Source organism: Tachypleus tridentatus, chromosome 12, assembly GCF_004210375.1.
Source record: "Tachypleus tridentatus isolate NWPU-2018 chromosome 12, ASM421037v1, whole genome shotgun sequence".
NCBI lineage: Eukaryota > Metazoa > Arthropoda > Merostomata > Xiphosura > Limulidae > Tachypleus > Tachypleus tridentatus.
In genome coordinates, this window is record NC_134836.1 from 83,191,091 (window position 1) to 83,203,338 (window position 12,248).

At 29.4% G+C, this 12,248-nt stretch overlaps 1 protein-coding gene across 22 annotated transcripts in view; it reads right to left on the bottom strand.

Moving 5' to 3' along the window:
- Positions 1-223: 223 nt before the first annotated feature.
- Positions 224-12,248, bottom strand: part of LOC143233833 (histone deacetylase 4-like) — a 149,949-nt gene continuing 137,924 nt past the window's right edge. For all 22 annotated transcript variants that reach the window (XM_076470588.1, XM_076470585.1, XM_076470573.1 and 19 more), the window contains 7 exons: positions 11,140-11,259; positions 10,304-10,401; positions 9,561-9,679; positions 5,609-5,678; positions 5,274-5,422; positions 4,428-4,572; positions 224-4,197 (listed from right to left, as the gene is read on the bottom strand). In XM_076470588.1, coding sequence (XP_076326703.1) covers positions 4,089-4,197; positions 4,428-4,572; positions 5,274-5,422; positions 5,609-5,678; positions 9,561-9,679; positions 10,304-10,401; positions 11,140-11,259 — 810 coding nt within the window. In that variant the 3' untranslated portion in view covers positions 224-4,088. The remainder of the gene's footprint in view (positions 4,198-4,427; positions 4,573-5,273; positions 5,423-5,608; positions 5,679-9,560; positions 9,680-10,303; positions 10,402-11,139; positions 11,260-12,248) is intronic.

The window sequence follows — 12,248 nt, forward strand, 5'->3', positions numbered from 1 at the left end:
GTGTTTTGTTGCATTTATTTTTGTAATTCTTAAAATATTGAAGGAAATTTTCTTTGCAATGGGACATTGCACAAATCTGGATAGGACGTGCAATATACATATCATTACCCTGTTAGGCTAAATAAGATAGAAATATTGTAGATTATTCTTTTATATGTAATAGTCTCTATAGTATATTCCTGTAGCACATTATTAAATATAAACGTAATGAACAAACACAAGGTACTTTTCAGCAATATTTTTATTGATAATGTAGGTCAGGATACATATACATAGCAGTCAAGTTCAATTATCTTTACCATAGAAAATTTTATGTAAAATGTATCATTTTGTGACCTCATTACAAATATTAGGACTACAGAAAATTAAGTAGTACCAATTGATGTATATTTCACAAATACATGCTTAACCTAAAAAAATGCCATGAGTGAAATTAAGTAACAATTTCTTCAAACATTAACTCAAAACTCCAGGAATTGTTATAAACACACTTACAGCTCAGAAAATCAACCTGCTACTGAAGGAAAAATCTATTACATAGATTTAGAATGCACAGCATTAAGGTGAAGTTAATAAACACATATTTCAGGACACACTAAACCTTCTAGCAATAGAACAAAGATTTAATTAATTTGTAGTCACTTGTCATAACAACAAGAAATGAAGTCAACACTTAAATCTACAATGTATTATGTAGTTTCATGTTATAAAACAGTTCTTTCACTAAAATTGTACGACAGTCTTCAAAAAAGGTGCAGAACCCTGTAAAGAAATATTATTCTGCAAGCTAACTAACACTCATACATAATAGATGTCCTCTCATGTCCTGTATTTTGTCAAGAATAAATTTTTACATATTATCATTTCTGGTCATAACTACTTTTTAGAACAAGACAAAGACAATTATGATATAAGTGTAAATGTGATTAACACTCGTATGCTATACTATATGAAAATATAATTTAATTTTGGACAATTGCACAGAATATTCCACAAATAGGAATGAGTAGCTAGCATTATTAACTGCAAAACTATATTCAACACTCACAATAATCCCAAATATTATGTTTAAATACGTTTGGTTACTCTGAAGTTAACACAAAACTGATTATTAAAGATTAAGATATTCTGTAAAGAAGTTATATAGCCTGATTTACCAAAATCTAAGAATGTGATTAATAAAAATGACTCAATGATATGGGTAAATATTGATATATAAAACAGGCATAAAAGTATTTTGGTTTCATATACCACAAAATATCCATAAAAGGTTTATACTTTGATCATCACATATGAAATACTCAAGTATGACCCAATACTGAATAAGTTATCACAAGTATTAAATAGACATAATTTCAAAGATGGTTCAGTAAGTATTTCATATCTGCAACAAAACCTTCAGCAAATTCATCAAACACACTACTTTCCATTTCCTTGTACTAAAAAAACCATTAACTAGACATTTTTTGTAAACAGAAAAGAGGATTGCTCTTTATTGAAATATACACAAATGGCTTTTATTGTTTTGCCTTCAATTATAAACAGGCAGCTGCTGTACACATTCCTTAGCATTTATTTAATACAAATTAATGAAGTTCTAATAAACAAAATTTATTTCGGTGAAAATATTCCATACATAGCTCTCTCAAAATGAGCATAAGACACCATAAACAATGAATAAAAAGTGTTTTCTAATACTATGCTGATTGTAACTTAAGTGTTTCATAACATCATCTCTTGGTCTAAATTCATTTGTAATGAAATCATAACTTCAGAAAGCAAACTGAACATTATCTTTTTAATGAATCATGACTAAACTACCAAAATACAAGAGATCTATGGTACTGTCTCACAGCATATTTTCTTTAAATGCCTCAGAACTTCCCGATTTTTTATTTTTATAGAGTATAAGAACAAAATACAAGCCCTTAAAACTTCAAAATTATGCAATGGAAGAAAGAGAGATCAAAGTAAAACCAAAAACACAACATGAAATACATACCATTCATACAATGTGTAAAAAATTTAATGTAAATGAATCACATGTTAAGATTATTTCTTTTCTCCAATTAAAAATGTATATTATTATCACCAGTCTGTGTCCATTTTTTAATGTTGATTCAAAGCATTGATTCTCACAAGTGATATGCTTAGTTATAAGAGTAATGTAATTGTGTTATTATAAGTCACTTCCTATGTAAACTCAAGTTTGCTTTACATTTAGTCTTGCTCTTCTCTGCAAAATAATTTAAAAAGAGGCAAAATCACATAGAAAAAAAGATTATTAACAGGTAATTAATAAAATATGAAACAAATCCTAAATAAACAACATATATAATCATCTTTACTTTTTTTTCCCTTTACAGATAACTTTTGCTATTGGTGACCTTACTTTCTTACAGCCCAAGTTAATTAGTAGTATTACCAATGTGTGCCTTATCATTAAAACCAAACATACCAGGACAAAAAAAGCATTCAGAATGATGTAACATAACTCATTTAACCAGAATATCAAATAACCAGACTTTTAAAAGCCATTCTAAGCCTATTAAGAATACAATTTGACTAGATGATTGTGGGTATAAGTATTTTTTTTTCCCTCATGATAATATTACATAATACAATGAAAAAATTTACTACATCATCTATATAACAAATGTTTCCCATCCATGAAACAACACTGATTGACAATACTAGGAGTGATATATATATATGTATGTATAATTACCTTATAATTAATATAAATGATCAATATTTTCATTAAAAATCCAAAACTTATTTAGTTTCACAAGACTTTAAATAATGAAATTACTGGTCTTGTTTCTAGTTCCTTATTAATCCAACAAATACGAAATAGTGTCTGAGCTCATATAAAATTATTTTCATACTAGTAAACATATGGGAAACACAATCACATCAAACATAACATTTAAATTTTATCATTAAAGCTAAATAATGACAATATAACTACATAACAAACACAGAAGTTTGCTTGAAAGCTTCATAATGTTAAAACACTAATTTTACTTTTACAATATGTGACTCAAACTAGAATGAAGAAATGACATTAATTATATTATAGAATACAATAAAGCTATTATGTACCATACATTACAACAATATCAACATTCATAATGTAATTATTTTTTTACATGTCACTGACACGAAAAACAAAAACTGTTATATGATATAAATCAACTATAACAGTATGATAAAAAAAGCTCAGGTTATGTTAAATTAATTATCTGATTTAATTTACAATAAGTCAAGACTTATCTCCAAAAATTAATGAAATTCAATATAATTTTGACTTCTGTTAAATGCTTTTTACTTCTGGTTTGTTTGTGATTCAGTAACATGAAAATATACAAGAAAGAGCTTTTCAAATTTAGTCACATATGAATATATAACAATATTAATCCTGAATATTATTGTTATTCATTCAGGGTTTGAAAAAGAGAGAGAAAATGTTACCAAACAACATTACTGTATCACTTGTACAATTCCACAGCAGTACATGAGATTCCAGCTCTCAGATCCATATCTGTCATATCCACATGACAGATTTTCTTCATAATAGCATGCAACTCAATCCCTCAAGTTTCAGACAGAATTCTCAACAAAACCACAAGTGATTTCTAAACATTTTACATCCAGTATTTTCAGGGTTAAAATGTTATCAAAATTGAAAAGACAATACTTTTAGCATAGAACATAATAACAGGAAATCAGTAATAAATATAAACACCATGTGTAGCAAGACAATTTCTAACATCGTCTCTTTGCCATTTTGTAATATATACAATTGACATGGAAACAGCAAAAACAAAAATATTTTTTGAGAACTTACTTGTGCAATGCCATTTTAAAATGCACAAAATATTAAAGAAAAGGTTTTTCTCTTCGAAATATAAACACACATACACATATATATATACGACTTGCATATAAATATACATCTCAATGTGATCATGTGACAACATGCTCAAATACTACAGCATCTAAGTTTGTGTGAGAGAAACATGACCCTTACTGGTGTGGTTTCACTTCCACACCACAAGTATAAGGGAGATGAGTTAAAAACTGTACTACAGTGATAATCTGGTGCCTAGTTCACCAGTCCTTTCACTTTCCTGGTCCTGATCTTCATCCATTGGTTCTTCAACTTGCTGAGTTGAACAGTTTGGTTCTGGCCTTCTGCAATGTTAAATATTTAAATAGTTAAGAATACGATAAATACACCAGAGTTAAGAAATCATCAAATGTCCCTTTTAATCACTAATATTAAATATTCACTTCTCACTAAGTTATACTTGTATGTACAATTTTGGAAATCTAACAAAAAGTGTATCTTTACCTAAGTGTTTTAATTTAATTTTAAACAGCTTTGCCTAATTTATTTACAGAAATAAAAGGAATAAGCTTACTGAATATGAGGTCCATGTGGAACTGTCATAGAAAGTGATGCTAGAGCTGATATGGTGTCCACCTCTTCCCTTTCTTTCTGCTGAGCCTCCAAGAGAGAATAGCCAACTGTGGGTCCCCAACGTTTGATACATGGCCAATGAGGAGCTTCAATGGTACATTATAAGCACTTCATCAGAATATGCAAGTTGTTTAAACCTGCTTTAGTCACAGGTAGCTATCCTGTTTTATATAACAAGCTACACTGATATTCTTTTTATTTTTACCAACACTTTTATTATTACTAATCAAAGTTTATTATTAAAAAAAAACAGATAAAACCTAAATTTCAATACAATCTTTACATACAAGAAATTTGTGTTGATTAGATTGCAAACCTTGCAATACAAATATGATTTGGAAGCAAGTTTATAAGAGAAAAAAAATTCATTTAAACAACCCCTTTTACTTAAATTTCACCAATGTGGCAAAATATAGCCTATGCTTCTCTTAGAAACTTTAAAATAACATATAAAAGGTTTTCCAATGAAAACAAATTGATTTGTATATTGTTAAATATAATTAATGCTCTTATTGCATAATTCTGTTTGTACAATATGTTTTATAACTAAGAAACACACCATTAGCCTTACACTGTCATGTTTCTAGAATTTAAACAAAAGTGTTTGCTTTAAGCACATAAAAACACTTTCAAATGTTTGCGAATTAATACTTCTTTATTATATATATTTAGACAATTTACAGTTGAAATAACAAATGTCACATTATTATGTCACAAATTTGATATCTGTGTAATAAAAATAAATTAACACAAATTTTTGTACAGCTTTCAAACACCGACAACACACCTTGAATACTAATTGTGTGCTGCAGAATATTCACAGCTATAGGCGAAGGTTTTCGAGTTATTTCTTCCTGTCTTAGTGGAATACCCTCATCTCCAAGAAGAGCCATTACACACTCTTGAGAACAATCACAGATAGAGGGAAGGTCATAGCTGTGAAAGTAAATTATGATTTCTTTGAAAACAAACAAACAAGTGAAAATTACAAATTTTGCAACTTCACATTTTTGAATTCCTTAAAATATCTAAAAATTAATTTACAAATGTAAATAATTGTAAAATTTATTAATCATTTTATCACAGGACATTTATTTATATTAATAATGTAAAAAAACTTACCCTCCTTCCAAAGCAAGAACAACCCGCCCTTTAGACAGTGTCATCAGCTGTTTTGTCAAATAGCCAAAACCTAAAAAAATTAATTTTAAATAAAACAATCATCATAAAAGGAAGAAATAATATTCTATCTTCATAAAAATTATGCCATTATGCAAAAGTTTGTAATAAGATGCATCTTGGGAGGTACGGAAATTTAAACATTTGAAATTAGAGCTTCTGGTCATAATAGCAATAAAAGATAAATTATGTTATTGAACACATAAAAATGTAACTGTTTAACTATTTAATTATTCTCACTTAAACATTAGAAGTATGATTGAATACCAGTCTTATCAACCAAAATAAAAATATACTAGAAACATCTAAAAATTCAGAATGGAGATGGACAGATCATTATTTGAGACTATTCTGATAGAAATAAATGAAGGTGCATATATACAATTTTAGGTGTATGCATCCAGAATATGAAATATTAATCTATTAGTTAAGACATCAAATGTTCTCTGCTGTTACACTTATTAACCAAGATTTCATTATCCAACAGGAAAATGAACCAAGGTGTATATTAAAGCTATTCTGATGTAACTTGAACTTGTATATGATAAAATTAAAAGGCATGTGAAACACCATTGTGGCAATATAGTGATATAGTCAGGAATGATTTATTACCTGAATATTTTGATGAAGCAACTGACAGATTGCTACAAATATCTAAAGTTGGCATTAAGCCCAAAGGTGACTATTTTTTATGTTTCTAATGTTAAATTGAAAATTGTTAGATTATGATTGAATTTCTCTATGTCAAATTGTATAATTTAGCATACGCTGTTAATACAACTGTGGTTTCTCCAGTAAAACTGAATTAACTTTACAGCAGTAGAATAGGACCACAGAGTAATGGGATAAATATTATAGGGGTAAATCCCTGAATAACTGAGTCATGAGAATGAATGAAATAAAGAGACTGGACACATAGTAAAATATGAAATGGACCACCTTTGTTGTACATAATTGGTATAACTGATTAAGATTTTCAAGGTATCCCCTCCTCTGAGTTTTAAACTTGGCCCAATGGATTGCTCCATTTTACCACCAGATTCAGTTTAGATGATTTAGTTTTTTTTGGCCTCCATCAAGCACTTGATGATAGAGAAACTGTGGGGCTATAAGGCAGTCATTACCATTTACTGAAGCATTTCAGGTAAGTAACTGGTTTAAATTCTCATCCTCCATATGCCTGAGTGTCAGTAGAGTAATCTGCTTTGCTTTGTACATGAAGACCAATAATCATCAATATTCTCTTTCACAACTTCGTGGCTACCATCAGACCAAGATACCCTTTACATCATAAGGACTATATTGTAAGTACTCTCAGGGATCTCTGAGGATTATTAGTCTTCTGCTCTGGAGTGACAAAACAACAAAAAGTGTTTTCTAGCATTATACTTATTGATTAAAGTTTCATTATCCAACAGGTTAATGAACCAAAGTGTACATTAAAACTAGTTGATACTAAGTTAAACTTTTGTTGTATAAAATTGAGAGACATGTAAAACTTATGATAACACATGATGTGCAGTATAGTTATACAGCCCAGGGAGGTTCACTACTGTCCCATGATCCATTCACATTGCTATTCAGTACTTGCAGTCTCACTTGTTGTGTGAGAAAGTTACTGTTGGTGGATACTGTCCACGAATGGAACTTGTAGTCTGTTTCTGATGTTCTCAGGAGCTCCAACTAGACCTAGGGTTGTGTAACTCTAGCTGACATAAGTCTGTGAGTCCTATATAAACCACCCACACTCAGTCTCAGTCTTACCAGATGCTACAGCATTGCAATAGTCTTCAGTCAACTATATTTCTCTCTCATTAAGATCAATCTGTAGAGAAGGAGCAAGAACAGCTTCTGGATGCATTAATGGCTCTTCTTCTTCAATGACTGGCTGTTATGATATAGAAGTCATTGACTTTTAACAGTATTGACAAAAATCTGATGACTCTCTCGAACAATCATTTCCTTTCAGTGAATGAGTCTCCCTCTTGGTCATCAATTTTCCTAGTTGTAGAAACTACCAAATACATCACTAGGAAGCCTTTTTACATTTAAAGTACAAGAGATCAAGTAAAGGGTGCCAAAATTATTTCCTTCTATTACACTCTTTAAAGCAATGGAAGAGGCACACAAAAAATAACAGGAGATTTGTTCAAGATATTTATTACATAATAATGCTACATTTGTGGATAACCACAGTTGCATTACAAGAATGAATAAAATAAATATATTAGATGCAATGTCAAATACAAACTGAATAATTTTCACTGTGGTCATACTTAACATAAACACAGTGCATGTGTAACTGCTTTTATGAAACAACAGTTTGTTACTATTACTAGATTCACACTATAAGCTCTTCAAAATTGCATTCTAGACTGACCAAATCCAATATATCTCATTTTGCAAGAATCATTATATTTATCCAGATTGATAGTATTATTCTCATGACTAGCCATTCTTATTCAAAGACAGATGAGACTATAACCTTGAGATATCACCTGAACTAACACTGAAAAGCACTGCTGTTGACATCCTTGTACAACATGCAGTATTATAACAATACCACCCATGAGCAGAATAGATATTATCTACTACAAAATAATAAAGGAACAAAGGTAGTAGGAATGAGATGAACTTTTTTCTGGACCACATGTTATGTGAAACTTACACATATACTGAATAAATGTTAAGTTTAGAAGAAACACTAGAGATGCATGGTATATTCATGTACCACATAATCTATAATTTGATTATAAATATGTTAATTTTATATGCAAAAATATAACTGATTTCAATTTTTTTAATGGTGGTGCACAGTCATTATTTCAAAATTTCTCAAAGTTTTTCTTCTTTTTTTGAAATATGTTAAGTCTAATCTTTTCACTATGAAAAATTTATGTTTAGCAATAAAACATTCAGCTCAAAATGTTGGTATGCATATGTGGAACTTAAAGATTCAACTGAAATTATTTAAGTTTGCATTAGTACTATTTTGATGTGCAATAACTATCTGTACTTGAATTTATATTTTCAAGAATACATGCATAAAGAATATTTATATTGTTGTGTGACTACAAATTTTAATTTTATCAGGTTCATTTTTATCTTAAGCAAGTGATTTCTTTTTATATTTATTCTAAATTGCTTCATCTGCAGGAAATCATGAAACCGTGTTTTTAGTTTTAAAGTAATGGATAAACAAAACTGCAAACTCTTGGATCTGGTGCAGAGAACCTAATATAAAAATAACCAACTATTATGGATTAATGAAAAGAAATGATACAAATGACAAAAAACATCAATTTGCATAAAGTATTAAATGAAACTTTGAAAGACCCTGGTCTTGTTTCTCGCAAAACTACAGCTGAAGTAGTTTGTTTCAGATATTCAAATAAAGATAAACAAAGGCTAACTACATTAGCAGTGCCTAACGTTTAGGAGAGACAAGAACTAACATAAACAGTAAAGCACACTGGCTGATAAACCTTAAGCTTCTCTAATCAAATAGTAGGATTTACTGTCACTCCTATAACACATCAATGACTTTAAAGTGAGGTTAATTTTTGTGACAATAGAATGAGGAACAATGGATCCTTAAATTAACAGTCTAACAAGCAAACCACTAGGCCAGAACTAGTTCCAACAAGAACAGTATCAAGTGTTACTCCATTACATAAAAACTGTTTCATTTAATTAGAAGATTTAAAATGAAGAACAAATGCTAAAAATAATAAAGTACTTAATTTATGTAGGTATTAGATGCAAAACGCAAACAAGTCTCATTATTGTACATGACTGCAGGACTTTAAAAATTTCTCATTGTAATGCTGTTAATGGAAGATGTAAGCATATCATTAGATGTGGTGTTTATTCCAAACAGAAAAATTATACTTACAAGCAGGAGAAAGTGTGTAACCTCCTAGTGGTGCAGGGTGGCCATTAGCAGCATCAAAGCCTGCAGCTACAAGGACAATCTCTGGGTCAAAATCCCTGGCAATTGGCATTACAACAGTCCTATAGCAAGATTTTTATCCATTTGATTAAATATTCTTTATTGTATTTCTGCGTAAGTTGCAAGAATATCGTATTTTTCAAAATTCAAAGACAAATTTGCCATACAGGCATATAATTATACACTAGAAAACATTCAACATAAAAAACATATTCAAGATATCTGTGTGCATTCAAGCTTATGATTTAATATTACATAGTTTCATTACATTTATTACTCTTATTTACAACACTAAGTTCACAATATAACAATTTATAAAACTCCATACACAATACCAATAAACTAATCCAAATATTCATTACTTTCTAATTATCAGTACATATATATATATACATGAGAAAACAATGGTTTAATTAATTGTCTGCTACATTACAGTACAATATTTAATGATAATTACTTTAAAGGCTACTTTTAAATCAAGTTAGTATAAAAAAGATAATAACACAAAAAAGACTAAAATATAATACTCTCAGTGTCATTTCATTATCATGGCCAAATATTTCATTCACTGAGTAAACATAAAACTGATTATATTCAACAAAAAAATCAATTTACTTTGAAAAAAATGAGCACATAACACCATTTGAACTTAATAATAGATAATACATAAAAAAATCTGTACTAACCTAAATGCTGCAATGTACTCAGCATCTCCCATTGGTGGATTTAATGCCCCTGACCAGGCAATGTTGACAGTAAAACCAATTCCATCTTCAATACCCACCTACTCAGAAAATTATGTCTTTATGTATATGTGTTAAGCAGCTGAAAAGAACTATGTACCTTCCTTATTTCTTATGTAGTTACTTAAATAGGTGTAAAAGTCTCTTCCTTTATACTGAAAGTTAGTAAATGCACTCAGAGTACTTCAGTTTATTATTCACTGTATAGGAAATAAAACTATGTTCCATAAAGCAGTGGAATGTTCACCATAACAATCTTGCAATAACATTCTTTTACTTTTTATTAAGACAATAACTGGTTAAAACTACTAAAATATGATTATAAATAAGAATGTTAGTTCAAAAAACATTTTAGTTAACATTAAAAGAGAACATTAATGATGAACAATATCTTAAAATGGTCACATACACACCATGCATATCTTTTATAATACTTAGAAAACTACTATGCATAAAAATTAATCACACTGAATTGCATAAAAATAGTTCTTTACAACTTCAATACAGATTACTTTTCATACCAAGAATACATAATAATGAGTTTTAGGTACAATTGATACCTTCGTACTAGAAATATTTTAATTTGTATTTTTTTATTAGAAAGTTAATAATGTTTCTTTTGCCTAACATCTTTCACACACCACTTTTGTAAACTGATATTTAGATTTCATGACATAGAATGTAACATAATGCATGAGTGATGTATTTGGATTATGCACATGGGTTACTTGTATCAGTAAAAAACCAAAAAAATTAAATATTACAGGTAGCAGCCTCACCTCCAGAGGATCACCTGTTCCTGGAAAAAAGTTACCATCATCATGTCGATGAAGAGAAATATATAAGAAGTGAGGATCATCATAAAACATCTGTTGAATACCATTTCCATGGTGAACATCCTAATTAAAATAGATGATCATATTCAAATAATTTGTATGGTATTAAAAATTTGCTTTATCTAAGACTAATCAACATCCTGAGCTACAATGTGTAAAAATAAGTGGAATAGATTCAGGAGAACTTCAGTTATGTGGCAAAATAAAAATATACGATTTCAAGCTAAACCTCTTATAAGTAGAAGAAATTTACAGCTCTAAAATAAATACTAGTGCACATTTGGAAACGAGAGATTCCACTTTAGTCAGCAAAATTACCTTCATGAACAAAATAAACTCCACATGTCTGCAAAATTGACCCTCTCACTATCTTTAAAACAGTAAAGAAGCATAACACAACTTGTCAGATATGAGATCAGATTTTATCTATTAATGATGTATTATGTTTGTGTACAGAGTATTGAATATTCCTATTCACCACAAAGTTACGACTATATGCTAATATAAAGATCTGAAATTTGAACATAAGTCCTCTAATATTACAGTGGCATCTGGTTTATAAATTTATATTTATAACATACCTGCCAAGAAATGTAACAATATATGTCAGAAATTGTAATGTATTTCATTGACATAGTAACTCCATATCACTGAGATATACCACCTTCATGGAAGTGAACCATATACAAGCTACCATGGAAAAAGTCCTTAAAGCATGGAGAGAGATTTTTAGCCCTAGCCTTCACTGAAGAGATATCTGCAAAACTAGAAAAGAGACAAGCCATAATGCTTGTAAAAAAAAAGATGTGTTGAAACCAAGCTGGAACATAAGTTTCAGCTAAATGAGGATGAAAAGAAACTAGGAGAAAAATAATTAACAATACAAATAAAAACAAGCAATATGATATCTGTTCAAAAAGGGAACTTTGCTAGAGTTTAAAGTGTAAATTACACATGTCATTATGCCCATATGTTCGTACAATAGACGCAAGTAAACAGACCGGTAGAAAATTGCAAAAAATGAACCCATAATTTCAAAGTGAGTAAAGATA